The following is an 18,554-nucleotide window of genomic DNA, read 5'->3' as shown; positions in this document are numbered from 1 at the left end:
ATAGCTAATTAACCTTTAGAACTTTAGTCATTTATTAAATTGTTTTGTTAAAGCAAAATTCAAAAGATTGACTTTGTATATAGCAGAGCAAATGCAGGTGTGATTCACGTGATTAATAATTTTCAATAAAATCGAAGCTTTATTATTCTAGATTGTCAATAAATTCATCGGAATCAAGATTTATGAAGCTAAGGTACCCAGGAAAATACAATAATCTTCTGAGGATCTGTCTGGCATAATGCTTGCACACTTTGCAATATGTTTCGGTTAATTTCACAAATAGCGAAAACCTTGGTTTTCATGCTGTAATGACACAGTTCATTCATTCTTTACGTTAAATTAATTTATTCGGGGTGATCTCATACATGTGACTACAGACATGTGACTACCATTATAACATTAATTTCTTCTTGATTACGCGAACAACTGTATAAAGAGCAGCATCTCCGTTATTGGTCATAGTATGAATGCCAGAATACGCAGTCAACCTGAAAATCATCGTAGCTGACCGTATCATCGCCTGAAATGAGAATATAAACCCATATATACATACAGGCAAACACACACACACACACACACACACACACACACACACACACACACATACGTATATATATATATATATATGTGTGTGTGTGTGTTTGTGTTTGTGTGTGTGTGTGTGTTTGCGATTAGATAAAGTTAGCACAGACCATTGTATATTAAAACACAATCCGAATTCGCACATCACCCATACTATATATATATATATATATATATATATATATATATATATATATATATATATATATATATATATATATATATATATATATATATATATATATATATATATATATATATATGATATATGATATCTCTGCAAAAAATACAGATTTCTTTGTGTTATGTTATATTCCGAACAATTGCTTTCTTGTTGTAATGGTGTGCACGGATGTACTGTGAGAAAGACAAGAGACGAGATACTTAAATCACATATTGTACCCACTTACCATCGTTATCATAGCTGCCCTGGAATTGTTCGTGTAATGTAATTTCTTTCGTGTTGAGTACGGTTATATTGAACAAGGGACCTGAGACCGGTCTTTAGTTTCTCAAGGGACACGGATAGCTTCTCTGTAGATAACGTATCTAAGAATGAAGAAGATATTTTAAAATTGTCACATAAAATCGTCTTCAGCAAAGAATTTCTTTTCATTGACCGGTGTGCGCATTTCATATTTCCATTGTGGTTTGAGTCTAATTTTCGTTTTATAATTTTGTTTTTAGTCTTTGCACATAACATGAAACATTATTTAACTCATAGTTACGTAAAGTCAGTAATTATCTCATACAAAACTTAAATAGCAAAGAATGTGTACGTTTTCAGCAAATTTAATTCTTTAATTTACTATTGATAAATGGCAAGATAGCTTCATTCATGTCATACTGATTATGCATCATCAGCAAATAATCAGGATTCCACAGCGCCTGCAATCTTCTTTAATAATAATAATAATAATAATAATAATGAGGTTTTTGTGTAGCGCCTAAAATGTAGAAGCTCTAAGCGCTTTACAACATTAGACAACACTTATAACATAAAAAACATATAATGATATGATTACAAAAACAAACACCATGAAATTTGCATACAAAACATGCTGAGAATATATAAGATTGTTCTTGTAGCCGGATTAAGTGGGTTTTGAGAGCCCTCTTGAATTGGTTCACTGTGTCTTTGTGTCTAAGTTCAATGGGCAATGCATTCCACGTTGCTGGGCCCTGGTATGCAAAAGAACACTGCCCATATGACTTTGTTTTCATAGTGGGAATAATGAGTATACGATTGTCAGAAGAGGAGCGTAAGTATGTTCCTGGTGTGTACACATGGGTGAGGTCAGATAGGTATATTGGACTAGAGTCTGACATTGAAAAGTAGCACAGAGAACAAATTTTTCTTTGATTCTGGATCGAATGGATAGCCAGTGTAGGGTACAGAGCAGCGGGGATGTGTGCTCAGATCGTGGTACTCTAAGGATGATCCGAGCAGCTGTGTTTTGAACTTTGTGAAGTTTTTGGAGCAGATATTGAGATGAACCAGACATAATTAAGTTACAATATTCCAGTCTTGAAAGTACTAATGAACACACAAGTGCTTTAGTAGCATCAAATGAAAGATATTTGCGAACTGAGCTGATGCGTCTCAGCTCTAGATATGCAGCCTTGCATATGTTCATGACATGTTGGTGCAATGTGAGAGTACTGTCCAGAGTAACACCTAGGTTTCGTACTGATTGTGTGAATTTAATGTTGGTGTTGCTGATATTTATTGTTTGAGGTAAAAGATGTGAATCGGAAAGTCTTTGTGTTGTGATCAGACTGACATCAGTTTTATCATCATTCATATTCAGCTTGTTGCATGTCATCCGTGATTTCACATCAGAAATGCACATCTCTACACCTTGGGTGGTAGCATCAATTTCAGATGGGTGGCTAGATTTGTATAGTTGGGTGTCATGAGCGTACAATAGGTGAGACACTGGATGATGATCTATAACACTTGAGAGTGACTGAGTGTATAGAATGAAGAGAGAAGGTCCAAGAACAGACCCCTGTGGAACACTACAACATAGATCAACTGGGCTGGAGTGTATTACATTTGCAGATATAATTTGTGTCCTGTTGACCAAGTCGGACTTGAACCACAGTGAGGCTGTATCGTGAATGCCAAATACATGCTGGAGACGGTGAAGTAATATATCATGGTCTATTGTGTCAAATGCTGCAGACAAATCAAGGAGGGTGAGGACTGTAATCTTTCCGCTATCCAACGCAGAGAGAATGTCATTACTACTTTTAGAAGAGTAGTTTCAAAACAGTGGCAAGGGCGATATGCAGATTGTACATTACTAAAAATACTGTTTGAATTCAGTTGAGATACAAACTGGGATAGAACAACCTTTTCTAAGATTTTTGATATGAATGGGAGATTAGAAACTGGGTGGTAGTTCTTTAAATCTTTATAGTCTAGTATTGGTTTATTGAGGAGAGGCTTTACCATGGCAGTTTTAGAAAAAAAGATGGGAATTCTCCGGATAATTGCATAATCTGCGGATGATTCTGGAACAAGCTCAGTTTGATTTTTTATTAATTTATAACGCTTTATGTTGTTGTTCTAATTGGTTTTCCTGTGCGATGTTATATAAAAATATAACATACCTTGGAGAAACAGAGGTGGTATAGAACGATTATTGTCTCTTTTTAAATGATACAATGAAAGAAGTGAAGGAAACTACTGAACCAAGTGGTGTTCATGCTAACGACATTAAATAAGACTAAGCTTAAAATACATCACCAATTATTGTAATATTATTATTACTATCAGTATATTATATTATTATTACTATATTATATTATTACTGATTATGCCCAAACACATTTTAGATTGTGTAGAAAGGAGAAAGGATGTGGTTCTCTACAATGGGGCATAATCGAAACCTATTATAAGGTTGTTTTATGAGCTTAGTTTGTAATTGAATCAAGGACATTGCAAAATCTAATTTGCAGTAACCTTTGTATAATATGCTCATCGTCTTATTCTTCCTTACATAAAAAAAAGCAAATTATCTGAAATTATGCCGTACTCCAAACTAAATACATAAGCGCATATTGATCAGTACACAACAACAACAACATTATTAATGCGAACAAAACACCACTCAGATAAATTGAATTTAGTCGCGCTAGACATCTCTTTGGAAAGAAAATGACGTTTAGGTCTACTTCAAATTGAAATGTAGATTCATATTGTGTAATGAGTACGCATTGCAACAACTTTTTCATTTAGTCTGGAATGAACAGATTTTGGTATTTTTGTCCATTGTGCTAAATTTCATGATAATGACTGGATTTTTATCTGTCTCAATTCTACATGAAGTGCATCTGATTTCACCATCGAGGGAGCAGCTTGTTGACATCTGCAAGTATGCTTCTGTTCTGTAATTGAGTGTTTGAAATCATAGTGTGGGGAAAATACGAAATCATTCAATTGCAGTCATCAGAAAGACGCTATAGAATATAATGTTTTTCTATTATTTAGAAATATGTAATAAAGCTTGAGAACCCATGAGATTGCACATCTAATTCAGATTTGCAGAACTAAGAAAGTGCAGTATGAGGAACTTCAGGATGTAAAACTGTAAGTATAGTTTTGTTATTCTTATTGCCAGCTGAAGAAAATTAGTCACGTGCATATTTGTAGGGATCCATGAATTACATGACCTGTCTGGCGTCGATCGCTAGCTTAAATCCAAAACAATGTATGTGAGTGAGTTTATGTCTCTTTTATATGTAAAGCAGATGAAATTGGTAACTAAATCGAAATAGTCCATCTCTACAAAATTCGATCCGCTTGCTTCATTATGTAAGATACAGAGCTTCGCCAGCAACTGCGAGCTTCTTCATTTTGTAGGGCACATAGCCGCTTCAGGAAGTATAGCTTTTTCATTCTCTAGGGCACATAGCCGCTTCAGGAAGTGCTAGCTGTTTCATTATCTGTGCACATAGCCGCTTCAGGAAGTGCTGGCTATTTCATTCTCTAGGGCACATAGCCGTTTCAGGAAGTGCTAGCTGTTTCATTTTCTAGGGAACATAGTCGCTTCAGGACGTGCGAACCGCAGGCTTCCTTACCGTGAACGAAATATATATGATATTGTCTGCACAGTTGATAATATATGGTCACGAAATGTATTCACAGCATGCAAAGGCCAATGACCTTTTATTCTAACGTGCTAGCTCTATTGCTGTATTTGACGTATAGCTGGATTTTTCAGGTTGTATCTAACCTCTCAGTCTCACCGCTCCGATGGTCTAGTGATTAGAGCGTCCGCATCGGATACGGGAGTTCGCGGGTTCAATCCCAGGCCGAATCACACAAAGACATAGAAATATTTTATTAACAACTGCCTCGCTTGGCATTCAGCATTAAGAGGTTAGGGTTAGGACTGGTCGGCCTGGTGTCAGGATAATGTGACTGGGTGGAACATTATGCTACATGTCTGCCCCAATGCTAGACATCACTATAAACTGCCACACTGCAGACATCGTAGCGACGTGACTGAAAAAGTGTTAAAGCTGAAAATCCAAATCACACACACACACAAACACACATCTTTCAGTCTCTTTTGCTTTGCCATACAACATGCTACACTTGTAGGAAGGAGTTTTGTCTCGCTGCGAGTTTGTGATTAATTGTTTTCATGCCTTCGTCTTCTTCGACGTTTAACATGACATATTTGTGTCTTGCATAATACATCTGATCTCTTTCCATTTAAAATGCAAGCAGTAAAATTACAGGTAGGCGAACATTAGACAGATAGATACATACGTCGCTAAATGATTGTACATGGACATACAGAGGCTAAACGTAGATGATAAAAGATAAGAGGAATTACCTCTGCTACCAAGTCTTTCCGCCACTTTCTCGAACTCAGCATATGTAAAATGATTGTCCTTTATGATCTGACTATCAATCACTGAAAATAATTCTCTTAGAGGTTTAATACACTGGACTGGTTTTGATGATCTACCGACATTCAGCTTTTCGGTACTTCCAAAGCTAGATGAAACATCAAAATTAAATTAAATTACTTTTATTTAACCTTTCTCAATAAGACTACCATTGTTAAAAAGTTACGAGTTGTACCTAACCGTTACAAATTTGAAGGTGGCATTAAACGTAGGAATATGTTTGATTCGAAATTCAGTTTGAAGGTCCTGTCAAATGAAATTAAGGGAAAAAGACTATCATGACTGTCATCATGACACAATTTTCAAAGCGTGTGATGGCAAATAATCTAATACTATCAAACCTATTAGATTCGGGTACAAAACACAGTCTATACATGAGCATTTTAACATCGTGGTGACTCAAAATTACTCAGAATCACACACACACATATCTATCTATGTGTATATATGTATATATATATATCTGTGTATGTGTTTGTATATGTGTATACATATATAATTATTTTGGTGTTTTATTGTTTCTTACCTTAGTATGTGTAAGTGCATGTATAGTATTTAAGCACAAAAGAAACTTTAGATGATGTTTTATTGTCGTACAAAATGATAATAACTAAAGGTTATCGTTGCTGGTCATCATTCTATATGTAGCTTTGCGCAGTGGGATGGTTTTATATGAACTTCATTTCGATATGATGTCATTTCCTCTTGTGAGTTGTCTCCATCAGCATAGCCACCAGTTGTCATGAAGGTACGGTAGGACGGTTACACAGTTTGAAATTATTCATATGTACAAGGGCTCTCCCTCTCAATGTAATTATATTTACATAATCTTTGTAATCAGGCGATATTAATTATTTTCTTTTTAAGAAACACCAGGGTGGTCATGTAATTGATGTTTCTCGAAATTTCTTATTAAGAAACAGCAGGGTGGTCAATGTGATTCAGGTTTCTCGAAATTTGGATCCTCTTTTAGAGTTGTGATCAGCGTGGTGTAAATACTTTGTGGGGGAAAGATATATCTACTGCTTCAAATAAGTATCATGTTAATTGATATTTTTCAAATCGAATGACTAACTTGTCCTCAGAGAGGACTGTTAATAATTCTTAAACAACAAGTTTAAAACTTATTTCAGGAAATTCTACCTGTTGCTTATTATATATATATATATATATATATATATTTTTTTTTTCTTTCTAAGGAGAGATTTAATATTCTTGTTTTCTACGGAACCTAACTACTAAAAAGAGCAATTAAAAATATAAATATTAAAAACATGCACAGCAATTGTTTGACAGCAAATGTAGGACGATTACGTCATTAAAGGTTTTATATCAATACATGAATTATGGTATGCATTAAGGTAAATTAACTAATTAAAACTTAGGACGCATCAATCAATTAATGAAAAAAACCCATACAGGTAAATATTTGGAGTCACAAATAAATGGATTAGAAATACTGTGTTAGCTACCTATGCTATTTTATGCTAAAAGTTTTACCAGTCTGTACATGTTCATTCATAAAACAAACGTTAAGACGGAAGAATGAACCACCTGACAAAACAAAGCAATCCAAGTAGCATCAACTGCATTCTCTGCAAAATAAAATTAATTTATCAGAAGACAAAACATCATTGCATTACATTTATCTGCCAATGCGCGACCCACAAAATGATTGACAAAAGTGGACATTCCACAGTAGATAAATATACTTACACACTAAACAAACTGATAAGTAAATATTTGTGGAAACAAAAGGGTAAGGTTATTATTTGTTTGTTGATTATGGAAAAGCTATTGACCGTATTGACAGGAGCTAACTTTGTCATACATTCGTAAATGAATATCTGAGTAAGAAAGTGCTCACGTTACTAAAGTCACGTATACCAAAGTTAAAGCTCGTGTGAAAGTGCCAAAGGGCTTGACATAAGTATTTAATTGCCGGTCTAGGGTAAGGCGAACTTTTATTTTATCACCTATTTTGTTTTCATTATTTCTAGAGCATTTAATGACACGCATTTCTGACCAGAATAACGGTGCAACAATAGAATTTGCAAGATTATTGGTATTTGCTAATTAAATAAGTCCTTCAAATGATTGAACTCTTTTTGTATGGTTTATGCTGCTAATAATACGGTTGCACAATGACCATCAGGAATTAAGTACTATATTATTTGTTAAAAGTGTTTTCAGATAGAATCCTTTGTTGTTTATTAAAGTGGAGCATTTTTATTAATTATTGTAGTAACATACAAGATGCAATTCTTCATTGTTGATTGAAAACATTAAAAGAGAATCCTACATTGAAATGTTTGGTCAAAAATTCGAAATAAAAATATGAATGTAATACTTTTTTGATTACAACTGTATAGCGAGCAATGAAATATCACGTGAAGTAGTGTCTAAACTGAAAACATATATTGTTTCTCGCAATAGATTTTTTTTAAAAATACTTATGACATAGTATTTTGACTAGCATCTGTAATATAATCATTCAGCCATTATTGTAAGATCTGAAAACATATTTGATACGTAAGCATATTTTCATGATCATTATCGTTAGATTATTTTTTAAACGCATTTACTTTCATTGATAATGTTGCATTAAATATTTAAACATTGAAAAAAGAAGAGAATACATTATAATTATTTTGAAATGACAAAGTTTAGATTTTTTCTCAATGTTTAAGTGCGCAAAATCATGTTAGCACATAACTTTCTGTTTAGTATTTATTATCCTTTGTAATTAGTTCGATATACTTTGATTTCTGTCGTAAGATTCCGGAATTACTATGTAGTCAGATGAAAATTAATTACTAGGTCGACATGCGAGTGTGTCTACTACGCAAGACTGCAAATACTAACGACTTTGGTATATCACAATACGGTATGTGCCATTTACACGCGGACTTGGCTTTGGATCTCCGTAGAGCACAAATATAAAACTTATCTAGCCTGTATGATAATATTATTTCTGCTAGCTCGTTAAGTAGTCGTATGTGTGAAGATATGTTAGCATCTTTACTATAATCCATCGAAATACATTGTTTTGGCAAATAGAAATTTAAAATAGACAAAGTTTATTGCATAAAGCATGTTGGCCATAGCTGGTACGTTGAGCACATTATAACATGCAGATGATTGGATGTTAGCGTAGGAATCTAGAAATCTAGAATGCAACATCCGTAACCCGTGTACATCGTTATAAATCTGTATTATTCAATAGAGGAAAAATACCAAATACAATATGTGTTCAAGCCGATAGTTTGTTCCACATGCAATAAGTCATTCTGAAATCTAATTTCAGCCAAATTTACATCATTGAATAATATCGATTATTATCTAAAATGGTGACAATGTAATCATTCAGTGAATAAGTACACATCTTGTTTCTACCCGATGTAGTCAATCCATGTATTTATCTCGAGTCCTAGCATAAGTTTCACAACCAATCTATTTAACGTTTAGGAGATTAACGAAATGTCACATTTTGTGTTCAATAAATTTATGATCTGGTCTGTTTCATCACCTAGTTTTTATATGCAAATCATGTGAGGATGTCCACAGTTTTAAAATATCGTTTTTGAAAAATTTATTATTTGTAACCAATACAAATATTCTTTATATCATAACTCGAGGTAACAATATATATATATATAGCCTATAGGATTCTTTTATTTTCTAATTCCAGCTTTGCAAAACTTATCAGGTAGACAATGGTTGAACGATGATAGAAAACCACTTTTCTGGGAACAGACTGGTTCATACAAGTCACATAACAGTTAATACATGTCGTTCTGAAGTGCCGAATCTTTTCAAAGGACATTGAAAATTAGTCAACACTGAGTTGCAGTCAGTATAATTATATTTATTATTCTTAATTTAAATTAATTTGATCCAATGCTTCAAAATAATTATAATCATAATTATTAATTTAATTACTTAGGCCCAATACATCAAAATACGGTAGAATGCGTGATTAGAGACATTCTCTCCCATTAAATTAGAAATGCAGTTGTCTTTGGTGATAGTTTTCAAACCTCAAATACGTGTTTCGGTACTGTTTTAAGTGTACACATGACATCTATTGCCGCCATCGAACTCCATACTTTAATGACAGTATTCAAATTGTTGCAATGTTTAATATGCTTTTAAAGGCTGTACATGTATTACTGTGTGATCTAGTCTCATTTCTTTTTTTAAAAATCATTTGGCATTGAATAAATCGTTTGAATTTAGTTTAAAATTCTTCATACTATCTACAGAAATATGTCTCTGTGACAGATTATTTATAAAATATATTTTACCTGGTCAGACGGGGAGACACGAAAGTTCTACACCAGTTCTATCGATTAGTATAATATGCAGTGTCTTTTATAGGTCTTTGCTTGGACTCTTTGTTATGTTAACCTTGGCCATAAAGGCATGAACTCTTTTTTCCTGTGTTTATTTACTTTGTTATTGGCGCACTGTATCCGAGTGTGCTAATCTCGTATTAAACTTTAATAATCCGCTTCGACATGACCAATCGTGCAATTCACATATATAGGTGGAAGAAAGGAACAAAATAATATGCTGACAAAGTCTCTTCTCTTAAACTCTGTCCAACAAAGCATTCAATAATCTCTGATATTTTGTGCATGGGCGTATAAAATTTAGCTGAGAATGTTTTCTGCATATTCTTAATGGCAATCTTGCAGTTCCATATATGATCTCAAAAATGTTGCTTACTTTCGAAGATGTTTATTTACAATGTGAAAATGAAATGATTAAATAACGAAACTAGGAGGCATTTACAATTATTAAATTTAACTGTTCAGAATATGTAACAGAAAATGATGACAGCCAGTACTCGGAATCTAAGCTGTTTGTTCAATCGATTGTTCTGCGGGCAAATTGTTCGATGACCATGACAATTCATGTTTAGATCGGTTTTGTGACTGTAGGCGTATTTTGCACTTTGAGGTAGATTTCTTAAAATAAGGCATCTATTTCTTTTAAATTTGGAATCACGCGTTAAACTAAATCCTGAGCAGGTTCGGTACTTTATCTTTGAATGAACCACAGCGTATATGAGGATGTTGTAAATTACTAAGGTTCAGAGTTCAACAGTGAATGATGGACTTGTACGATTTGTCCAACTCATCAAAGACCTTTCCTTTTAAATCAAGCACACTGATTCTTTATCTCTTTGAATATTTGCTGCTGTTAAGTAGACATATTACGTTCTTTCAGTATTTAATGTAAAAGCTAAGGAATACAACTTTTCTTCTAATCGTGCATGTGGTACACTAGCGCTTAGGAAAAGCACATCAGTTTCAAAATTTCGACCTAGGTAAATCAAGGCAAAACTAAGGAAATCAAAATCAATATTGCAGTATATTCATATTTCTCTACCATGTATATCACTTCGTTTAATACGACTAACCAGCCAACTCATATAATGATATTAGAAGTAAGGGTAAGTTGATGTCTTGTTGTTATGATACAGGTTGCAGTCTACAGATTGGCTGCATAAAGACTATAGCTACTGTTCACTCATCAGAACGGACTGACAAGGTTAAAATGGCTTATGTAATACACTTTTCAAAAGATTTTTCACTAAGGTGTTATTGTTGTTTTTAAAATTGAATCGTAAAGCTTAAATTGACATTCTGTGTTTGCAATTTTAAGGTTCATTGAAGAACGAACGGAAAAAAAAGCAATTGTCAAAATTAAGTATAATAAAGTTTACAGTTCATTTTTTTTCTGATCACATTTCAAAGAACGTTAAAACAATAAATGGTCAATCCATAAATACTCTCCACTGACAGAGGACATTGGCATGCTGCACATCCATATTTCACAATGTGGAAATCGATATGCTAGTTCCGTGGTTTATCTCCCACCATTTACTTTATAAGAATGACATGGTTTGTCGAGACCTGTCTAGGTTGAAATCTCAGGCTGTATTTATGTCTATCATAAATTTATTTACGGCTTATTATCCTGAAAAATGTAGAAAATCCATGGACAACGAGCACGTGGGTCGCAAAAGTTATGTTAAAAGACCGGTCAACATAAATACCATATCAATACAAATATTGAAACATTAAGTAAACAATAATAAGAGGGGTAGATTCCTCCATTTTCCCTTTGTAATTAAAGAGAAATGTGGTTGTGTCTGACATCTTTTATAACAGTTTTATCTGGCTTTTCTTTGTTGCTGTTGTTGTATCTTTCTTTCCGTAGCAACGGAAAGTGTTTTAATCTAGACTTGCACTAATTGTTCGCTCCGTTTCTCTACCAGAGAACATTCTCAGGCAATTAATTTATAATCACAAATTAAGCATAGATAAGGATGTTAATGTTTATATTTTAAAGGCGCAACAGTAGACCTGTGACGATATGTTGCAATGTACACAATATTTTGTAATTGTTGTTTCTATTCAGGGTTTCAGCATGGGAAGGTAATAAAAGAGGATTATACAAATTGATTTAAAGTTTTAAGTGGGTTTAAAGACTTTAGTTTGGTCATTGTTTCTGTGGTTATCTTACAGGCTTTATCCGTTACACGCCGCAACCATGCCTCCATATTTTGAACGGTCTATCTACGTATACACTGATTAAATGATCAGTATTCATGAACTATACCCTCCTTCCAAAAAAAAAAAACAAACAAAAAACAAACAATTAGAGTATTTGTTGAGCATGTTTTGAATTGGCAAAGATCAGATGGTTTTCGTGGAGATTTTTGCTTTGTCGGGTTTGTAATGAATATTTAGAAAAAAAAGTCAAATTTGCTTATGCCCAATTGTATCTCTTTCTTTAATCATCACTTGAGACACATCTGTCTCCGTTTCATGGCTTGAAGGTATCATAAAATAAATTAATATGTATATCGGGGCTCATATTGTAATCAATTTGTGTTTATTGTTGACATTTAGGCTCTTACTTATAAGCAATTAGTGATTGAGAAGAAAAGAAGTTTAGTTGCGGATGTTTAGTGATGTTAATAGGTCATTGATTCAGAGTTTTGTCTTAATCATGTTTGGGAATCTTTAATCCGGTTGGTGCTTCATTTTGGGGACAGTCATCAATTTCGATTAGAGCATGAGGATTTTGTCACTCGAGGTCGAGTGATCTTTCTAAAGGCGGTAGTATTGTAATAAACTTGGATGATGCACATTTGGTTACAGCGCCCCGTTTTAAGGAATTTTTGTGATTACTTGTCTGATTATTGGAATTTTGTGCAATGGAAATATTCCATCGCCCGAAATAATTAGCCATTTGATAGGATGAAACGTCATGGAGTGAAATGTTAGTGAGTTTCCATGATTCCATGGTTCACTAGTAGTGAATTCAGGTCAAAACAGAATGAGTGACCCTGAAATAACATAGTCTCTATTAAAATCTAGTGTTGTACATTGGTGGTGTGAATGCCGTGGTATGTACGGTAGGAAAACGGTAACTTACGCAATGAAATCAACAGGAATGGACTTAGTAGATACCGTTTATGTCCCCACAGTGGCAAAGGTGATGCAGTTTGACTGGCGAAATGGGCCTGGAAACAATAGTTTGACTGGCTTAAGCTGGCGTAGTTAAAATAGTTCTCTGTGTTAGGGGATATTCGTACAGTTTATACGGTGTTAACTGCTGATAGTACGGAAACCTATCAAAAGAGACACCATGCAGATGTGCTAGTGATAGATAAATTGCAGGTTGTGAAATCTGTTGTCTTGCATTGATTAAAATAAAATTTACAACTGAAGTTGTATCGAAGTTTTTGTAAATTTGGGGTAAACTTATGACTTTTAGCGGGATTCGCAGCAGGATTTGACACGACTTGGTCAAGTAAAGGCCCCTGGCTTATAACAGTATAAAACCAGAAGATTTCTAACCGATTACAATCTTTGGCTATTTTAAAAAGTTCATTACTGCAATATTGAACTAACGGATCCACATATTAAAGGTTTTCTCAACCATCGCCACATCTTAAGTTAAAATGAAGCTGAATTTCGTATTGTATGCTTAACAATAGGTTAAGTATGCTTTTTACATTCATTGTCAGAAATTGTGAAACACGAAAGAAAAGAATATTCTCTTCCATTCTTGATATCAGTGAAGCTTGTATTTAACTTTGTTTGTGGGATCGTCGTAGAAACCTTTTGAAAAACAATATGAACAAGTTTCATTTGGAATTATTTTCAATTTATATAAAATATATAATCCCATATCATGTCTGCTGGACACATTCTGGTCATTTCTAAGCTCTTTCAGGGGTATGGTATGGTGATACTAGTGTCTGATCAAGCTGCATTCTACAAGTGAATGTTTACACTCGACTGTATTTAAAACGAAATGATTGTTAAAATAAAATGCACCGGTAATATTTGGAAGTGATGAAGATTATACCGAAGAAAAATTACCACGTTATTACGATGGATACATTGTGTATTACGTAATTCGATAGTTTATGTATGTATGTGCCCACTTAGCTTTGTTTTGAAGACAGTTTAGTTTATATATTGCGGACAGTATTTTTGGTGGAGGGCGAAACCGGGAAAAACTCGGGAAAAACAAACGCGGTACTGAAAGCTACTAGCAAACGCCATTACCTGCCCCACATTGGATACTTCAATACTCGAACCCACGCGGACAGAGGCGATATGTCACTTGTCTGGTCTGTAAAGTCTTGAACTTTATATCACTCGGCCACCCGATGACCTTTCATACGATAGTAATTTGCACCCCATTTGGTCAAATATTGGATAGTACCTTAAAATGTTTAATAACTAATCTCTTACACACACTGCCGGCTCATATGATGCGTGTGTGTGACCTGAAGGTTCAATAACGAAAAATCCTATTCTGTAATTATATGAGAATTATTTTCTACCTAGAGGCCAAATGTGTATATAGCCCACTCGACCCGAAGTTGACCGGTGATGTACATACCTATTTATATGAGACTGATTGTATATATTGGAGTCATGCACGTATATAGCTCACTTGTTCCTTATTTGACCCGTGAACAAGACAAATATTTATTTAAGAATAAATGTGTTTTCATAACTGGGGTCACTTGCTTATATACTGGTTCGCCTCTGAGTTGACACGCAAAGCATATAAATACTTCTAAGCTATAATGACGTGCTAAACGAATTCGTTTCTATTTATTTATATTATAAACATGAGAATTTTGTTTTAAATGTTGTCTGCATTTTGATCTCGTGTCTCAAAGCTGACGCCTGAAGCAAATAAATATTTTCATGTCTTGGAGTCAGGTGGGTTTATTGCTCGCTCGTCATCGAATTGACTCGAATCTTATGAATACTTATATGTGAATGTTTTCATGACTCGTGTCACTTGTGAATGAAACCTCGTTCTCTCTGATCTGACGCGTTAGTTATAAACTATAACGATGTAGTAAATAAATTCGTTTCTTTGTATTTCAAGTCTGCCGAATTATTAAGAAAGTGCTAATGTCCATACGGCAACATGTTAAAATGTCCCAATTTAATATCATGATCTTCTATTTAACTTTGATGTTCTATACAGTGATGATGCAGTGATAAAGGAATTGTATTAAAATATACGCATTATTTGAAGCTAATTAGTTGTATTATGAAAGGACAATATTTCAGGTGATAGTTTTCGAACAAATCACGTAGTTATATCCACTCTAAGGACATTTTAAAAAATGTAATTTGAAATTAAATCTGTACGCCCTTTAATGACTTTAACTCGATATAAGCAACATTCTTCTCAACGTAAATAATTAAGTAACATCATTTTTAAACATACTACAGATGCCATTCAATTGCACGGTGTTTTCGCTATTTCGACAGTAATATTTCAACGAATTTGACAGATCACTGATAATTATAAAGATTATACACAGTCAAACACATTTTTCTATGTAATTTAAAGGGTTTTTTGTAGTGCTGTGATATTGCTCGATACAATTGACCGTGATGTTGCATACTAATATATAATCGTCGTTATTCAATGATTCGACACCCACAAACAAGTGTTGACAATTTTTCTGTAATTGTTGGGAATTTGTATATAATTGATGGAAGTCACATGAGTGATAAAGGTCGTTTCACAACCAAATGATACATGTGGCATCATTTGTTGTCGTAATGCTGTTCCGTGCAAAAAAACTCTCGCTTGGCTCTGAGAGTTTAGGCAAGGCTCTTTGAATAAGCCCCATCACTGCGAAATAGGCGAATTTACTATGCAAGCAGCTCCGGTGAGACATATGTATTATATATGTTAAGAGTAGGACAAAATAATGCCACATACTTGGCTGTTATTTTTATTGTTGTTATTTTTACTTCCAATGGGCAATTGTTTGTCCAACTTCAATAATTAATGTGGATTAATGAAAGTTTTCACAGAAATGTGCGGGTAAGTCACCCAAATTTCCATTTGTAATGTAATCGTTGCGCTATTTTAGTATACGTTTTATTTTCAAACTAAATCTCCCAAACACTGGGCAAATATTAAATCGCTCATTTATGAAACAGGTGATTGTTGGAATCAGTTTCCTTAACCTTTGTGCAGTATTTGTTATTGCAGAATAAACGTATGCAAATGTGGAAAGTCTAAACGAAAAAGGGTTCTGTTTCACAATAGATGCTTGTGTAAAGACCTACTATTCTGAAAAGAAAAAAACATTATAAATAAATTAACATAAAATTTCGAGTTTTAGTAAAATTTGGGTCACCTATGTGCGTATATATATACTTTTAGCAGTGTAAACCGATTAACGACACAGAATCAAAAATGTATCGAAGCATTATGAGTAGTAAACAAATAATCAAATCATGTGAACTCTGAATTTAAAGTAGTACAATTTTTTGTGTGCATAAAAGATCACACTGAAGAATAGAGTTCCAGCTGTCGCTATTTGTGTCACATTCTAGTGGCACTCTTGCTAACTGCCTTGCCATACGCAAACACACAACAAGACTCAATAAATACATTTTTACAGACATTTTCTATCAACCTTATTTAGTTGAATAATGCCAGCGTAATACGTCCGATTGAAATTATTGTAATGTAAATATCTCCAGAGCTTGTACCCATTGAGTTCAACACGACCACTGTATCGTTCAGTTACATTTGTACATGGCATATTCGTATAGACTTTCCTCCAATTTCAATAAATAAATAACTTTAAACAGACAGCACTGTCTTTATTTATGTATTTTAAATGAAAACGTTATATAAGTAGTTGCAGTAGAACCAACAAAGAGATCTTACCAGCTTCAATCAATACTTTCAAAACATTTAAGGACACAGGCAGATAATCAATATCACAAGTGCGCTGTAGGGAAAGCCAAACATTGGCATTCTACTCTTCAAGAAAAATCAAGCCGTTAGTGGTAAGTGCCTTGTCGTTGCTGCACACGAACAAGCAGATATATGGAAATGCAAGGCCAACAATCTGCAATTATCCACTCTAAACCAGGTAAGCAATTTTCATGTACCTTAATGATTTGGGTAAGTTTTCATTTTATTCAACGAGGCCTCTCAATTGCTATCGTTCAAATTCGCATAAAAGAAATCAAAGGTCGGGATGTTCAGACAATTTTAAAGGAGTAATACACTAGTGTTTTCCTATTAATAAATTTCAGTACACTACTGGTCCAGATTTGTTTAATAAATTATTGAAACGTATCGGTCAAGTTTAATAAACGTTTGAACATCACTGGTGGTTGTTTAATTACATATTTATGAGCATTGGCTTGTTTCATGAAAATTGTCAGTATCGTAAAATTCAATTTTAAAAAAGTTACTATTATGGCAACTATTTTGAAGACTGACAAATACACATACACATAAAAACACTTGGCTTCGGGGTTTCTGATTTACAAATGAATTTGTATGGAAATCTTTGGAAATTTGGGATAAACTTATGACTTCTAGCGGTAACCGCGCTAGTGTTTGACAACCGCTCGGTCAAGCAAAGACCCCTGGCTTGTAACAGTATATATTACTGTTATATATTTGTTTTCGTTTAGAACATCCTTACTGTGAAATTCAAAATAGTTTTCTCCCAAAGATGTGGTGCTTCATTGATTTGTGGCAATCTTTGTCATTCAGAGGATACAAACTCATCAGAAGAACAAATAAAATTATTATGATGCCAAAAACTTGATTAAACACTGACCAATAAAAGATTGATTATCACGTGACCGTGTAACTAAGTATATGTGATTACTGTCTGCATGTTTTTGATAACATTTGCATCATTGTAGTTTATATAAACGGAAAATTATGTGATGAGTTAGATGGATAGCATAAGTATATCATTTATTGTTGATCTGTTAACATTGGTAAGTTCTAATATACCCATACTCATATCCGATATGGATACTTCAAAGATAACAACCCTAAGCTATTCGTGAATCGTGAATTGCCATTACGCATGGTTCTAAATTGCAGAATAAACAGATATGTAATTGTATTCCAACTTATCCTTGATTGAGTAAACGGTTGCCATCATGAATGTGCTGAAACCATTCACATATATAAATCGTACACACCTTAACGACATATCAGGTATTAATGGATTGATTGACATTGTATAAATGAGCAGATATAGTTTAAACGTTAAAGATTTTTCGTGTCTCTGTTACACTTACAAACTTTTAACTATAAGTGAAGCCACAGACCAAATAAGCATCTCTGCCAGATATATATTGTGTAATATGTCACACACACACAGACAGACACACACACACACACACACACACACACACACACATATATATATATATATATATATATATATATATATATATATATATATATATATATATATATATATATATATATATATATATATATATATATATATATATATTGCTGACTATCAGGGTCGATGAAGTCAATCATGCGATACACTTCGCTGGTAGGTCCTTATGTGGCTGATAAGTCCGATACGAGATGCGCATGTCCTGGAGCAGTGTACACTGGAGGCATGGGTTGCTTTTTGACGTTGAGGCCTTTCTGCGTTCCCTGGCGTCCACGACTTTCGTTCTGAGGAC

General features: G+C 33.9%; 1 protein-coding gene across 1 annotated transcript; it reads right to left on the bottom strand.

Annotated features, from left to right (window-relative positions):
- On the bottom strand, positions 1-9,853 carry LOC149777768 (uncharacterized). Its single transcript, XM_089938252.1, has 5 exons — positions 9,819-9,853; positions 7,066-7,106; positions 5,436-5,599; positions 993-1,131; positions 1-520 (listed from the first exon to the last, which is right to left on the bottom strand). The coding sequence occupies exons 2-4, from the start codon at positions 7,101-7,103 to the stop codon at positions 1,001-1,003; spliced, it is 333 nt and encodes a 110-aa protein (XP_089794378.1). The 5' UTR covers positions 7,104-7,106; positions 9,819-9,853; the 3' UTR covers positions 1-520; positions 993-1,000.
- Between the last annotated feature and the right edge of the window lie 8,701 nt (positions 9,854-18,554).

This window comes from Sinohyriopsis cumingii, chromosome 17, assembly GCF_028554795.1.
Source record: "Sinohyriopsis cumingii isolate HCF-2022 chromosome 17, ASM2855479v2, whole genome shotgun sequence".
NCBI lineage: Eukaryota > Metazoa > Mollusca > Bivalvia > Unionida > Unionidae > Sinohyriopsis > Sinohyriopsis cumingii.
This window is presented reverse-complemented; position numbering and strand designations above follow the sequence as displayed.

Coding starts and splice junctions, on each gene's coding strand:
- LOC149777768 (XM_089938252.1), bottom strand. CDS start 7,103: ATGCAGTTGATGCTACTTGGATTGCTTTGTTTTGTCAG. Junction 5,600..7,065: donor GGATTGCTTTGTTTTGTCAG/GTGGTTCATTCT, acceptor TGTTTCATCTAG/CTTTGGAAGTACCGAAAAGC. Junction 1,132..5,435: donor GGAAAGACTTGGTAGCAGAG/GTAATTCCTCTT, acceptor CTTCATTCTTAG/ATACGTTATCTACAGAGAAG.